This window comes from Sinocyclocheilus grahami, unplaced genomic scaffold, assembly GCF_001515645.1.
Source record: "Sinocyclocheilus grahami isolate Dianchi unplaced genomic scaffold, SAMN03320097.WGS_v1.1 scaffold401.1, whole genome shotgun sequence".
In the NCBI taxonomy this organism is placed as follows: domain Eukaryota; kingdom Metazoa; phylum Chordata; class Actinopteri; order Cypriniformes; family Cyprinidae; genus Sinocyclocheilus; species Sinocyclocheilus grahami.
In genome coordinates this window covers 850,930-867,612 of record NW_015505580.1, presented here as the reverse complement: position 1 = coordinate 867,612, position 16,683 = coordinate 850,930, and the positions used below count along the sequence as shown (strand labels likewise).

Below are 16,683 nucleotides of genomic sequence, written 5' to 3'. Positions count from 1 at the left end.
AGTAATTACAAACCAACACTTGGTGCCAAAACAGCAGTTTAAATTACTGTAGGTTCAATAATTTTTTTAATGCATTTTTATAAAATTATAATTAGTAAACAATTATAAATAAAAAAAGATTATAAAATATCGTATGAATGTCTTCAACACTTCAACACACCACTTGAAAGAGCCACCTAACTGAAAATGAACGTTGACATTTCCACATGGAAACAGTGGAAATATGGGGTTCCAGAGTTTTGCAATTCCTGATGTTGCGTTCATAAGTGTCTAGACGGCAAGAAATTGGACCGCAATAAAACCACCTGCCCTTTCTGTGAGACAGACAGACAGGACCACACAGTAGGAGTGAAGAAAGCTCCGGAGGAAACAGGGAAAACTCATTTAATAATGATGAAAACCTCAATGCTATGCTTGTCTTTGTAGAGGCAGAAAGCCACATGTATGCATAATACATAACATGTGCAGCATGTAACATTTCCAAAAATGATACTGTTTTCGAAATCTCATTCATAACATTCATTTGTCATACCACACCACATAGCACAATTTTCAGAAAACCATATTATATAAGACTGTACTAGGAAAATCTTTACGAAGCCTGAGGTAAAGGAAATAGGGATTGTAGCATAAAGTCATGCCAAGTTGGTGCAGCTGTCTCCGGTAAATTGGGTGTTTGGATGGCCTGTGGGCACATGTTTTAATAAATAGTATAGGCAGCTGTGCAAAATGAATTGTTAAAACCAGGGAGGGTCTCGATTTACGGGGGTCTTACAGATGTGGATAGTTTAAAGTGAAAGCTGGCATAGACGTTTATGAAGTGCAATAAATTGCAGGGCAGAACACAAAGCTAAAATCCCCCAAAACAGTCAGTTCAGCTAAATAAAGGCTACTGAGCATTGCAATGTGTTTGGGTAACTTACGTGTAATTGTCATCCTCCACAAACTTTTGGAGCTCCTCGATGTAGCGCACTGACATCAAATACTTCTGCACGTGTGGTAACATGACTAAATGATCTGTGGGGTGAATAAATGTGAAAATGCCATTTAAATTCTCACATCAATACACTGTGTGCAGGTTTAAAATTTAGATTTCCTTTTTTTCTTTTAATGAGATCTGAACATTAACATGAAAATGTACATATACATGTACATAATCAATTGAAAATTGGTTTCTGAAAGCAACTTACCGTAGTTACAGGACACCTGTAGATCGGAGATGATGCGCAGTAGATTGTTCATCTGATTGGTTCTTTGCTCAGTCTCGATGATGCTGTCAGAAGCAGGGTAGGCGGAGTCAATGTAGGTCATATCAAACAGGTAAATTCCTAATGTAAACAGAGAAGAAAAAGTGTTTATAGACACAGGTAGAGAGATAATTTTAACACAAAAAGTGAAGCTTTAAATACTTTTCAGGTCGCTTTTAAACTTTAAAATTATGCAAAAGCACCAAAAAAAAGTATCATAAATGTAGTTAATACAGCTTGTGCATAACATTCCAAGATTCCAAATTCATTATTCCTCTCCAGTAAGCTGTATGTTTATTCAGTGTGTTAAAGAAGATCAGGACAAAAGAAAGAAAATAATTGTTCATAAATATACATACAGTCATATGGACTTATATGACACTAATTGTGTTGTTTTATCAGTTTTAGGACACTTTAGATTAGGGAACAATATTAAATATTAACTAGTTGCTTATTAATGTGCATATTACTAGCATATTGGCTGTTTATTAGTACTTTTAAAGCACATATTAATGCCTTATTCTGCATGACCATCTAGATCCCTTAAATCTAAACAACTACTACAACAACAACTACCTTACTTACAGTGAACAAGAAGCAAATTATGAGTTTATTGAGGGAAAATGCTTAGTGTATAATAGTGAATCTGTTCCTACTGTAAAGACTTTTACATTGTTACAATATTTATATTTTCTATTTTATATATAAATGCTGTTCTTTTGAAAATATATACATACACCGATCAGGCATAAAATTGTGACCACTGAACAGTGAAGTGAATAACACTGATTATCTCTTCATCACGACACCTGTTAGTGGGTGGGATATATTAGGCAGCAAGTGAAAATTTTGTCCTCAAATTTGATGTGTTAGAAGCAGGTAAAATAGGCAATCATAAGAATTGGGTCAGAGCATCTTCAAAACTGCAGCTCTTGTGTGGTGTTCCCGGTGTGCAGTGGTCAGTATCTATCAAAAGTGGTCCAAGGAAGGAACAGTGGTGAACCGGCGACAGGGTCATGGGCGGCCAAGGCTCATTGAAGCACGTGGGGAGCGAAGGCTGGCCCATGTGGTCCGATCCAACAGACGAGCTACTGTAGCTCAAATGAAGAAGGTGGCCTGGTCTGATGAATCACATCTTCTTTTACATCACGTGGATAGCCGGGTGAGTGTGCGTCGCTTACCTGGGGAACACATGGCACCAGAGTGCACTATTGAAGGAAGGCAAGCCGGCGGAGGCAGTGTGATGCTTTGGGCAATGTTCTGCTGGGAAACCTGCCATCCATGTGGATGTTACTTCGACGCGTACCACTACCTAAGCATTGTTGCTGTAATGTCTCATTACTTAATTTTAGGGAATTAATTATTATTAATTCATTCAGGGTTTGAAAGGACTAGAATATGAAAATTCAAGGTCCACCTGATTAAAACTGAATTCCAATTTGATAGTTTACACTTTAAATCAACGGTCGTCCAGCGAGCCGTTGACATCAGTATATTTTAACAATTTGAATATTTGTATTTCCCTTGGCCACAGGTCAATACAATACAATACTATAAGCTCCTAGCGAGGTAACGTGATCTTGGCAAGGTTTGACTTTAAACTTATACGACACCAGACAATGATTTTTTATAAAGGAAAGATGAATTTATTAGCTATTCTAGATTACATTAAAACTAAGCTAAAACACACATACACACACACATACATACAGTTCAGAAGAATGAAGGAAATTAGTTAATGGAGTTGCATGAAGTTTTCTTGGTTCTAACACTCGCTTGGTACGAGTGCTTTAAATTCAACCCTGGGACAATCACAAAACAGAGATTTTCTTATCTTTACTGCTTAACTCAATTCACCAGTTCAGCACCTATTTCAGCAGATGTAAGATTTGTTTGTACTTGCGTTTGCTGAAATCTGAGAACGGGGTTCCGGTTTTGGCTGCTGGAGTGAAATTCCTTTGCTGATTGGCTGTTGCGATGACGTCAGGATGACGTCCTTTTGGGAGAGCCCTCGTTGGATTGGTTGGTTGCCAGGTTACGGAAGAACCTCGAAGTTTATCTAAGAGAGTCTTTTGCTTAGCTTTGCGGGGTTTAGCCACGCCCTGTGTGGTTCCTTTTCGTGCACAAGTCACATGCTGTTCATGGGGAGTATTTCTGCAAGTTTTTAAGAACTTCTTATAAAAATATCATCACCGGAAAATGATACAGAATATACAATTTTCACCAACACCAATGTTCGGCGAATAAAACAAGCTTTCATTCAAGCTCAATATCGGGTAGTTTGCATACACATTAATAATCTTAATTACTAAAAGGTGTTATACCACATTGGTTAAACTTGCACCGATTACAGGAAACACCTCACACATATATCAGACATAAAACATATTATTTGTGACTATAGTTGCCATTTTATACTTTTAAATGATTGTCTCTTGTACAAAAGATCTCTGTGTTATCTCCTGATTGGATTAGTTCGAAGCCTCATGATGAGTTGATGCAGTGGGATATCAATGTCCTGTTCATGATAGAAATCCCTACATTGCAGACCATGTACACCCTTTCATGGAAACAGTGTTCCATGGTGGCTGTGGCCTCTTTTAGCAGGATTATGTGCCCTGTTACAAAGCAAAAATTGTTCAGGAAAGTGTTGACTTGGCTTCCAAATTCCCCAGATCTTAATCCAATCAAGCATCTGTGGGATGTGCTGAACAAACAAGTCTGATCCATGTAGACCCCACTTTGCAACTTACAGGACTTAAAGGGATAGTTCACCCAAAAATTTCTCACCCTCATGTTGTTCCAAACACGTGAGACCTCCGTTCATCTTCGGAACACAAATTAAGATATTTTATGTCCTTGCTAAGTTTCTGTGCGTTGATCGTGGTAATATCCTTGCTGTCTATGGGAGGGTCAGAGAGCTCTCAGATTCCATCAAAAAAATCTTAATTTGTGTTCTGAAGATGAACAAAGGTCTCACAGGTTTGGAACGACATGAGGGTGAGTAATTAATGACATAATTATCATTTTTGGGTGAACTAACCCTTTAAAGGATCTGCTGCTAACATCTTGGTGCCAGATACCACAGCACACCTTCAGGAGTCTAGTGGAGTCCATGCCTCAATGGGTCAGGGCTGTTTTGGCAGCAAAGGGGGGGGGGACCAAAAGGGGGACTAACCCAATATGTGACCCTGGACCACAAAGGGAGTCTTAAGGGGGTCCTATTATGCTTTTTCGTTTTTTCAGCTTTACTTAGTCTGTATTGTTGCTGTTTGAGCATAAAAAAGATCTGCAAAGTTGCAAAGCTCAAAGTCCATTTCAAAAGGAGATATTTTATTTAACAGAAATCACTTTTCAAAAACTACAACGAACGACTCGTTTGGACTACAACGCATATTTTCCGGGATTTGTGATATCACAAATACCGACGAATAGGACGAGACCTGGTTGAGCTGCACTAGAGAAGGCAACGAGTGTTATCACTACGTCAGAGACACGCTAGTTTTCCCAAGGCAGACAAACTTAGAGTGGTTACAATCATCCGGGTTGAAATCGCGCTCAAATTTATTTGATTTTGACGCAATATTTACACTGACGCTCACAGGCGGCTACGGTAAGGGGCATGACATTTCCTGACCAGGCGCCGAGTGGTGCCAATCACAACGCACACTGGCTCAGCTAACCAATCACAGCACATTTCGTATTTCAGAAGGCGGGCCTTCATTTGATACAGGAACTATTCGAGCTGTTCATGCCAGACTGAGGAGAGAGGTGTTGTAATAATGTAAAATATGTGAAAAATAATGTGTTTTTCGAACAACCTAGTATAAGGGCCTGTTCTAGTACACCCCCAAAACAATATCAAGACTTTGTAAAAGAGCATAATAGGACCCCTTTACTGTGGAACGGCCGGCGGAGGGGTTTCGGATCGGGATCGGAGGCTCTCCAGACACCGGATGACCGCCTCCTTCCATTCGAGGTTGGTGGTGTCTGGGAGCTGCATTGACTGATGGTAAGTGACCCCGAGCTGGAACAGCGCCACGAGGGTCTCCCCATTGAGGGAGCTGGCGAGGGCGAGCAGCACGAATGTCCTCGCGTAGGTGAGCAGGTCGTGGCGATGGACTTCACTCTTTCCTCCATGTTGGTGGGGGGAAACGAATAGGAAAACAAAAGACTTTCAAAACGAAAAACAAACACGGGGAGAAGGGGCGCCGCTTCCTGTCACGGTCCGGTATTTGGTCACATTTCACTACGGTGTGTGAGTGCAGAGTGAAGAATAAGGAACGAGGAGACCAGGAGTACATCAACACAGGAGATTTTAATGTCTTTAAGGGAACCAGGAAAAACACACGTAGCAGGAGAGGTTAACACATTCACAGACATTCACAATACCGGACGACAAAACTTAGAACAGGGCTCACTATAAATACACAGGACTAAGGGATGGGATGATGAGACACACCTGGAACTAATGAAACAATAAACATAATTAGAACAGGAACAGGAAGAACCGAATAAGGGCATGGAAACACATGGGGAGCAAAACACACACAAGACACGGAACAGAGTCTGACAGAAGGTGGTCATTATGTTATGCCTGATATATATATATATATATATATATATATATACACTGTATATATACAGCAGCACAAGTGTTTTAACATTAATAATAAAATTACTTTCTTGAGCATCAAATCAGCATATTGAAATGTTTTCTGTAGGATCATGTGACTGATGATTGGAGTTACGACTGATGAGAATTTAGTTTTGCCATTATGTTATTAGTCATTTTAAAATGTAATAATGTTTGACTGTGTTTTTGATTAAATAAATGCAGCCTCGGTACGCATAAGAAACTTCAAACATCAAAAAATCTACCAACCTCAAACTTTTGAATTGTACCACATATAAGCTATTCTTCAAAATATCACCATTCATGTTTCAAAGAAGACAGAAAGTTATATGGGTTCGAAAAAACATGAGCAAATGTTTTTTCAGGCGAACTATCCCTTAAAGATGCCTTTACAAAAAAACATAAAAAGTGAAAAAAATAACAAAATCCACATACTGTTTTCCACAAACTCATTTATCACTTTCAAACAGATGTCCTACAGTACTTTGAGGCATACTGAGCCCTGAACTCTGTCAGTGTTGTGAAACTTCAAGGCTTTCCACTTTTCACTTTACTGGCCCCTCACCCCACTTTTACCACATTTAGACAGATAGTTCAGAGAGAACTCTCTCTAGGATTCTCATGCACACTGGTAATTGTCAGGCGACAGGGACACAACTAAATGGCATGCAGTGTCTGGCCTGAAAACGGTGGCCTGGAGCCATTGCCTGAATGCTCTTGCTTGCTTGCTTGTTAGAGTTCTGTTTCCTTTACAGGATTCACAGAGCAGCTTGCTAATCAGCAGTTAGAGGGTTAGAGGGTGAGTTTGTCTGTTAATGAGTGCAATTAGTCAATAGCTGAAGAGCTAAGATGTGATTTACACAGGCAAGGGGATGTATCTGCTTTCTCACGCCAAGCCTAAAGACTTAACTAGTACTAAATTACAGGAAGATGAGGATGGACGCTCTCTGTGAGTGAAGCAAGTGGAATATGTTACATCAGTAAACTGACTGGCTGAAAAGTGAATCTGTGCAACTAAAAACCTTCAGTAGCTACATAACTGTTCTGCCACTCCATTGCTAAACCAGATGCCACACTTGTTCACATTGTAATCATACACTTGTACAACATGGTCAATGTTCTGCTCAAGTGGTCAGGAGTGGATAGTTTTGACACCTGATTCTGTGCTGGAATAAACCGCTCGTCTCTGCGCTTGACATCCCTTATTATTCAGATCGGATGTGTATTACTACCTCTTTCTGATGATTGAATTTTTTTATGAGTTTGTCATTAGCATGATTAGCACTCTATTTCAGTTGAAAAAATACAGGGTTAAATGGAATTCTACAACTGTATTACAACATTACCATTCAAAGGTTTGGTACAAATAATAGTTTTTCCACATGAATGCATTAAATTGATCAAAAGTGACGACAACCTAAAAAAAAAAAAAACTTAAAAAAATGTATCAGCGTATACACAAATATAACATACAACAGTTTCCAACATTGATAAAAATAATAAATGTTTTTTGAGCAGTAAATCAGCATATATTAGATGAGATAAAATAGCCTTTTGTTCGGTGAAACAACCGGAGCACTGGAAAAATACTAAGTGTACGAACAAATATACGCTGAGCAAATTAGTACATGTAACTTGCACACGCACAGATGGCAAAAACACTTCATGGAAGTTATAAGTAACAGTCTTACGCAATGGTCGCTCTTTGGCCCTTTGATGTGGCGGTGACAGTAATTCGCGACACGAGACTGTTGTCACACAACTCCTCTGGGTTCACTTAGGATGAATTTTAGAGTTTCAACACTGTCATTTTTGTTCACTAGGATGAAATACAGCTAAATCACATTTAATCTGCATTTAAATTGTTGCGATATTTCACAATTTAACCATTTCTACAGTTTTTTTAATACAGCCTTGGTGAGCACAGATTTCTTTTAGAGAGAGAGAGAGAGAAAAAAATATATATATATTTTACAACCCCAAACTTTTGAACGGTAGTGTAGTTGACTCAAAAATTAAAATTCTTTCATCATTTACTCACCCTTTAAACAACAGCTTCAACAGAAGCTATGAGGAAGCCAATTTATAATTACTGATTTTTGTGGTTTTGTATGGGATGTGTTTTTGGATTTGGATTTCTGTGTTTGTTCCAGAGGTTTGTGAATCTGTATCGCTTTCCCATGGACTTCTCCTGCAGACAGGAAATTATCTCACACTGATCTTTGGCCTGGCTGGAAATCAGAAAAACAGGCAAAGCTTAAGCTGACATATTCAAGCTGCATCATCGAAGAACAAAAGGACAACAGAGGACAGTTGAAAAAACCCATGTTGCACTGTACCGTGCTTACTCACAACTACTGAAAACTAAACATCTGATGCTTAAAACTGAACTAAAGATATGCCACCAAACTTCTGCAATAATTTTTTTAAAAATTAAAATGTATTCCACAAAAATCATCTTTATGTAACTGACGTGGTCCCATAATGTGGTGAAATGTGTGGTCCGTCTGTGTTGGGACAAGACACTTGCACCACTCTACTGTGATACTGGCTTGCTGTCATCAAATAAAGAAAACAAAATTTATAGAAAGACTCACAGGAATAAGTGAAAATGACATGCACCATGCTGGCTTTCATTGCACACATGCTGCTCATATTTCACAGGATCTTCTGTTCTGAGCGTGAGCATGACAGAATGGAACTCTGTTTAACAGAAAAGTGCTTCACTGATGACTGGCATGGACCCGACTGGCAATATGGAGGTTATTTCAACTTTAGATGATCTAATCTGAACAGAAATGATGCTTAAAGACCTCATGAAATCAAAATGTCCCAACTAAACCTTCCACCGTTTCAATAGGAAACGAAGATTGTCAAATATTCAAGGTCTAAAACAATCAGCACTTTTCGCTAAACTCCTCTAAATATCCAGAGGTGCTGATAGTTGATGTCCACACTCTAGCCTATAGAGGGTCGCTGACTAAAAATCACCTACCCCTTCAGTTAACACAAGCAAACAAGGCAATATCTTAAGCATGACGTTAAGCATAACGTCGCCTGCAGTGCTGCCACATCACTCTTGCTCCGTTACTGGCAACAGTGAGCATTACAACTAGCAGACCTGAACCCAAACAGGCATTAACAGAGCACACCTTGTTCTCAGCTGTGACTTAAGGAGAAAAGCTCCTGCAGTTAGACATCAACGCAAGTCGTGATTTACTTCGGACATCAAGACCAGCCATGTCACTCACAACTTTTATAGACACTTCAAATTTAAGGACCATGTAGCACAAATGTTCCTATATTTTCAAACCTGTTTGGAAGAAATCTCCTTTTTTCTGTGGATCATAAAAGATTGCTTTCAATGTGAATGAAAGGCAAAGGGGTCCAAAACCACACTTGCAAACATTTGTACAAATATCATTTTGTGTGTGTGTGTGTGTGTTCAACAGAGTACATTTTTGAAAAAGGCCATCTAAAATGTAGAAGAATTTGTTTTGATTTGGAGAAACAGATTGGGAGAAATGTAGCATTAAATCACTTGCTCACTTGCTCACCAATTGATCCTATGCAGTGGATGGGTGCCGTCAGAATGAGAGTCTAAACAGCTGATAAAAACATCACAATAATCCACAAGTAATCCATACAACACCAGGGGCCCGTTCTTCATACGTCGCTAACTCACTTAGCTGGATTTGATTGTTGACGATTTGGCATGATCTTGGATTGTTTGGTTCTTCGAAGCTCATCCCGGAGTTGCTGCCATAGCAACAAGTCCGTAAGCTTAAACCTGCTCTGGAGCGGCTTATTTCATATAAACGGGATTAGATTGCATCTTTTTAAGCAGAATTGATCCTTAAAATCTGTCTGCTACCACTGCTACTTTATTACAAGAGTACCCTACTAATCTAGGGACAATAATTTAAAATAATAATTTAAAAATGTATTTAAAGATCATATAATAATGTTGTGTAGTCTTTCATACTATAGACAAAGCAAGTTTTACTCACTGAAAGATGTATTAATCATAAAATTATTATTTCATAATTGTCTCTTACACCCATGCTATACAGATAACATGATCTTGACCCTTAAGACACTTTAATTAATGCTGTCAAGTAACACATCTGTTCAAATATTAAATTAATTGCTAATTACTACATTGAAATAAAAATGTAAAGCCTGTACAAATATTAGAAATCGTGAATCTAAATAATTGGGAATCATGTAAAAAATTTAAATAAAATAAAAACAGTGCACATTTAATTGATCTATTATAACCTTTATGTAGTTTTGTTCGCTTGGCTGTTTCCTTAAAGTCCAGAAATTTGTCAAGTTTTTCATCAGGTGTCTTTTTTAAGTATATGACGTCATTAAGTTGCTGTCTTGCCGCCAGCCAATCGCTGCATTGCTGATCGTGGTTTCGAGTATCGATACATAGCCCCTTTTAAACCAACCCATGAACGCGCAATTATCTCAGATAACTCAATCCAGCCATACTAATCCTCAACAAACGGTGCGTTCGAAGAACCGAATTAGCCAGATTCTGATTAGCGTGATGATATCATCTTGGATGTGACGTTTCATCTCGGATGTAATAAGCGACGTACGAAGAACAGGCCCCAGTACATTAATTAATGTCTTGTGAAGTAAAACGCTGCGTGCATTTAGTAAACAAGTCTATCATTAAGGCATTTTACCTTTAAACCGATGCCATGAAAAGTCCATAATCCATAATAACTTTGTTGTCGTCTCATATCAAAGTCCACCAAACTATTCAACTGTTTTGGTCTGCAATTGCTTGTTAATGGTTTGAAGTTATATACATCTTAATTATGGACTAATTCTTTACAAACACACTGTTTTTTGTTTCACAAGATGTTAATTGATGGACTGGAGTTGTGTGGATTAGTGTGATGTTTTTATCAGCTGTTTGAATTATCACTCTGACGGCACCCAATCACAGCAGAGGATCCATTGGTAAACAAGTAATTTAATGCTACACTTCTTCAAATCTTTTCCAATGAACATTTTAAGCAAATTTTCATTTTTGGGTGAACTATTCCTTTAAGATTGCTACACTTCAAAATCAGGCTTTTAATGCACTATTAAAATTAATCAGACAATACCATAAATCAGATGTGCTTTTAAGCAGGCAAAATCCAGAACCACTTAAATAGTTCTCAATTTCACATTTTCTGGTTCTGTCAGGTTTGCAGCAAATTTTTGCTAATGGATCAAGCACATTCAAAGCGCATGGTTTCAATTTCAAAATGTTCCACAAAAGGTCAAAAGGAAACGATTCAATCACAAAAAGGAAAATATCTTCCGATATACTTTTGTAGTTGATGCTTCCACTCCTCCTATAAAATTAATCTGATCTGGTTGTTATTGGCAGCTGAAAGTTATTTTTACAGGAAAGGGAAACAATCTAAAGTGCTCTGGCAGTGTATCAATGCTTGTAATGAATGAGGTTTATCTCACACCTTCGATCTTCCTCAACAGTGAAACGAGATGATTTTTAACCACAAGCACAACGTTTATGTTGAGTGACAGCCTTGAGTGACAATTCCTAGCAGAATAAATTTTTCCACATGTTCAGCTAGTTTGTTGTAAAATGACGTCTTTGAGAGAAGACATCTCAAAGACATTGCAATTCTTCGCGATGGGCCGACGTTGATGGCTGCCTCCGTGGCGTGCTCCCCCTCACATCCAGCACACTCCCTCTTTGAACTGTTGCCATCTGGTCGACGCTACAGAGCTCTGAGCACCAGAACGGCCAGATACAGGAACAGTTTCTTCCCTCAGGCAATCCATCTCATGAACACTTGACAATAACTGTGGAACACACACTATTTATTCACTCATACACTTATTTATCTAACACACATACTCAGTCTACATTCCAATTTGCACATAATATACCTGTAGATACAACTGTCTATTGTTATATACCTGTACATACAATTGTCGATTTGTATATTTTTATTCCTTATTTACTTGTTCTATTTTTTATTTTTATTTTTTATTATCTGTTTTTTTGTTCTGTCACTGTCATTCTGTTACACTGTGGAAGCTTCTGTCACGAAAACAAATTAAAGTTCATTCTGATTCTGATTCTGAGAATGCCTGAGGAAATATCTTTAGTCGGATAATTACTGGAAACATCTGCCTTCGCCTTTGAATCCCTCTCTGTTTATCCTGCATTATCTCAGGAGTGGTTTTGCCCTCTTATATTTGAGCTCTATGGGCTCAGCGTGTCACTGGGGACTTTAATGCAAGGCATCTGTTAAAAGCTTCACTATACTCTCCTTCCATAGATTCCTTCCTTGTGATGTATAGAGGACTGTCTTGTAAAAAAAATCCATATGGAAGCTGTAAGTCATGATTTTTACATGAAGTATACATAAAAGACCATGAATGTTAACGTTTTAAAGCTGATGTGACAAGAGCGTGCCATTATAAGTATAAAACTGACAGCTGCGAAAGTGAAGACGCATCTCTATACTCCACAAAAGCAGCATGGAAGTGGAAAAACTGCAAGTAAAATAGAGATAATCAGCATTTAATGCACATTCCAGCACAGGATCCTTAATGTAAATATAACTGATGGGCCCTCAAATGGATGTCAAATGTCGAAATGTGGAAAGTTCTGATCTTCAGGGACTTCTTTGACTTCTGAATGAAATCGAGAGTCTGCTATTCCTCTCAATTGCAAATTTATGAGACTTAAGGAAGCCTGAGACGTGATGACAATTTCACAATAATGTTCACTTGGACAATTTTCTGACTCCCCAAGGCAATCACAAAGACATTATGAGGTAGACAATTTTACGGCCGTACAGGACTATCAAACTGTGGAAAGTGGATGTAAGATAGATTAAAATTCATATCACTCATGTTATTTTTTTCACCAAGTGCCTGAGCAATTTTTGTGGAGTGGAGTTTGTGGGGTAGCCTGCTAAAATAACTGTAAATCGCACCAGCCACATGTGGCTCGAGGAAAAAAACATGTTAGGCACAGCAAGAAAATAAAACTTAGGAAATAAGGAAAACTCCCGCATACTTTGGGAAGGAAATTAATGATGGTGAAAGAGAGACTTTGTATGGGAAACTGGAACACGCAAAACCATTTAAGCTTAACACTTCAGATGCATTTTAGAGATTTTAGAAGAATTTAAGATCAGCAATTTGTCTCCAATTACCATTGGAGAGTCAACACTAATTTATGACCTTTATAGACAACCTAAAAAAAGCCCCAAAAAAGAATGTGCCACTCAGTGACTGCAGCTGTTTCCTGTACACAAACACACACCATTATCATGGCACACTAGCAAGCACACAAACCAGCCTGCTTTTCTATACACTCAATGTCAGACGGCCAGGTGTGGAATCAATAGCCTGATCTCATTTTTCAAGCAAAGCACATGTGCTCCGGCCCCCTATGAGACTATGGAAAATGACTTGGGGTAGGGCTACTCTTACATGCGTGAACGTGTCCGTGTCAAGGAAGGTCTGTGTTCAAATATTACTCACAGGTGAGGCAGAAAGCTCTGAGTCAGCTCAGAATGAAGCCAGGACTAATAAAAGAAGCAGCCATGGAGACATTTAGCTGCATGTACAGAAATACCAGTCAAAATTGATCCAAAATAAACTACTAAAATCAAATTTTCACTGCATGGTCGGTTACATGTAATTGGAAGCTTACGGTGGATGAGAGAATGAAGTATGCATTGAGTGGCAAATCTGTGCAATTTCTCTCCACTTATAATTAGGGCTGTCAATCACATATATCAATATTTAACAGTACATAATCTCAATTTTGTGCCATTAATGCATTCCTGTTTAAGAAAATAAAACTAAATAATAGTGTTGTGTGTAATTATTAGCTTTACTGTAAAAAAAAAAAATCTGTGACATTTATGGTAAAATACCGGCAGCTGTGGTTGCCAGAACCTCACCGTAAAAAATATGATAGCAACATTTTAGGTTTTACATAACTGAAATTCACAATAAAAAAAATTTCAATAACTGATGTAATGTTAATATACCAACCTATTGAAGTAGTAATATCTGTTTTGAACTATTGTAATACACTGATAACCACCAAAAACAGTTGGTGATGAGAACGTCACATGATGAATTAAAGCTCATCACAAACAGCTTTTCCACAAGCTGAGGATGAAAATACTAAGATGCACACAGTGTCGTTCACACACATACTAAACACCATCATAGTTACACACATGATACTGAAATAATGCAATAAACATTCATTTAACAACATTAGATGTAAGAACCCTAATGTACACAACTGAGAGGAAAAAAACTAAGAAGAAAGTTATAGTTATTTAAAAAAAAAAAAAAAAAATCAAATATGAAGTGTCATGCAGGGAATTCTGGTAGTGTTAATTTACTTTTTTCACTGTAAATTATACAATGACTTTTTCACGTCCAAAAAACGTAATTTTAACAGTATGTTACTGTAAAATGACATTAAATGTAATTACAGTTATTCACCATACATAGTATGGAAACTTACTGTTAAACAATTAACAGGTTTTTAAAGTAGCATTTTTACAGTCCTTTTCTGTTAAAATTACGATCATTTTTACAGTGTTCAGCATTTTGACAAAAATTTCTGCAACAGCTCTGCTTGCTTGTCTCACTTGCAAAAAACAACAGATTCCTTATTTCTTAAGATGCTTCCAAAAACCTTTGAAATGCAAGTTTTTGTTTTTGCATAAAAAACAATTAAATCAAAAAGAAAATAATTAAATTCCATCATAAAAAAGTCAGAAATACTTGTTTGTTAGGGACTGAATTATAAATGAATTGATTTATAAATAAAAATAAATTCCCTGTATCACATGTTTTTATGTACATGACGCATAGCTTTAACCAGTTTTTTGAAATCACAAAAACCAGAATAAATTATATTATCAAATGCAATAATGTGTCAATGTGGGCAAAAAAAAAAACCAATTAAAATATTTTTTAAAAATGAAATAAAATAAAAATATAAATAAATACTTTTACTTTGACAGTCCAACTTCAAATACAGTATATTACAATATGAACTAATTCAAGAATTATTTAAATTGTTCATTGATTTATTATTATTGTAGAATTTATTTATTTACAATTTTCTTTTGTATTCAACAAGTTATTTGGTTTGTTATTTACTGTTAAAAACCAATAAACATTCATTAAAAAATAAACTTTTTATTGATTATATAATGTCTCTGTGTTAGGCTAATCAAAAAGAAGGGCCAATATGATAATCTTTTCCACAATTTTACAAAAAGGTAAAGTTCATGATCAATTTCTTGCTGTTGCTGACAACAACCCTTTTTTTCATGGTGGTGATGTCAGTTATTTCAGAGTGTAAAGGATGAGTAATCTGAGGCCTTGGGGTGAAAGGGTCACCTGAGGTCAACACAAGCACATCCATCATCAATGGAGACAGGAGAACACTTCAGCCTTGTTCTGACTAATGTTTACCCAGCAGAATCTGTGTGGTGGCCCTGCTTAAGAGGCTGCCCTGGTTTTGTATGTTCCTCACCTCTTTCATTCGTATAATGTGTGCAGAATGGCGCAAATGAAAAGTCAACGCTTTTATGGAAAAAGTTCACCCTGAACAAATGCACAGTTCCTGTCAACCTCCGCTTGACAAGACTTCAATGGAATGAATGCACTTTTTACAGCCTAAATACATGAAAGTTACTCCTACATACACATCCCCCATGATTCTTGATCCTTGCAGCTGGGATGATGTCACAGATCATTTTCTTGGTTTGGTCCACCTCCGCTATAATTAGACTTTCACCCTGCAAGCCCTTTCTATCTTCACAGACACGCACAAACCAAGACAAGATCCGTGTCAAACAATGAATTAATTATTGCTGCCCTGCAATCATCTGCAACCACCCAAACAAACACAAAGCTTTTTGACAAAAACTAACTGTTGCTCTGAGGAACTGTCCATGACCTCAGATGCTCACTTTTTCCATGTCTGGAAAACTTGAGCACATTGGACTTCATGCATGATCACAGCAGATCAAAGATTCTTTTCTAATCTGAGGTCAAGTCAGGATTTAAATGTTTTTGTATATTTCACATTTGACTTGTTTTTCCATACACTTTTGAACTCTTACTGACAACCTTTAACAGTCAAAATAATTATATAATATGTTCCGGAGAATACATGTGAAGATATTGAGATGATGCAGTTCAAAAGTTTGGGGTCGGTTTAAGACATTTTAATGTTTTTGAAAAAAAAGTATTTTATGCTCACCAATGCTGCATTTATTTGATTAGAAATACAGTAAAAACTGAAAAATTGTGAAATATTACAATTTAAAATAACTTTTTTTTTTCAAACAGTCTTTTTTCCACTGGATTAATTTACACATATGAATTGTTCACCTCAATACTAGCAATGTGCGCTATCAATTAAATAAGAGTCCATTTTGATTTCATGAGGACTTTAAGGTTTAATTCTCACTACTAACTAACTATTAACTATAAATTTTGCCTCAATAAAATCCTAATTTGCCACTTATTAATAGTTTGCAAGGTAGTTGTTAAATTTAGGCCTGGGGTAGGATTAAGAAAAAAAAAAAAACACCAGCTGTGAATACTAAAAAATAAAAAAATGCCTTTAAGATGTTAAAGGTCCAAAAGTCTGTGATCACAATTTCAGGATTTTGACAATTTATTTTAAGGTCTGATTCTCGCCATTAACAAACTATTAACTATGACTTTTGCTTTAATAAACTCCTATTTCCCTGCTTATTA

At 37.1% G+C, this 16,683-nt stretch overlaps 1 protein-coding gene across 1 annotated transcript in view; it reads right to left on the bottom strand.

Moving 5' to 3' along the window:
* ralgps1 (Ral GEF with PH domain and SH3 binding motif 1) overlaps positions 1-16,683 on the bottom strand; it is a 100,191-nt gene that overhangs the window by 21,774 nt on the left and 61,734 nt on the right. Inside the window, exons 7-8 of the mRNA XM_016231866.1 lie at positions 1,191-1,328; positions 924-1,017 (exon numbers count right to left, since the gene is read on the bottom strand). Coding sequence (XP_016087352.1) covers positions 924-1,017; positions 1,191-1,328 — 232 coding nt within the window. The remainder of the gene's footprint in view (positions 1-923; positions 1,018-1,190; positions 1,329-16,683) is intronic.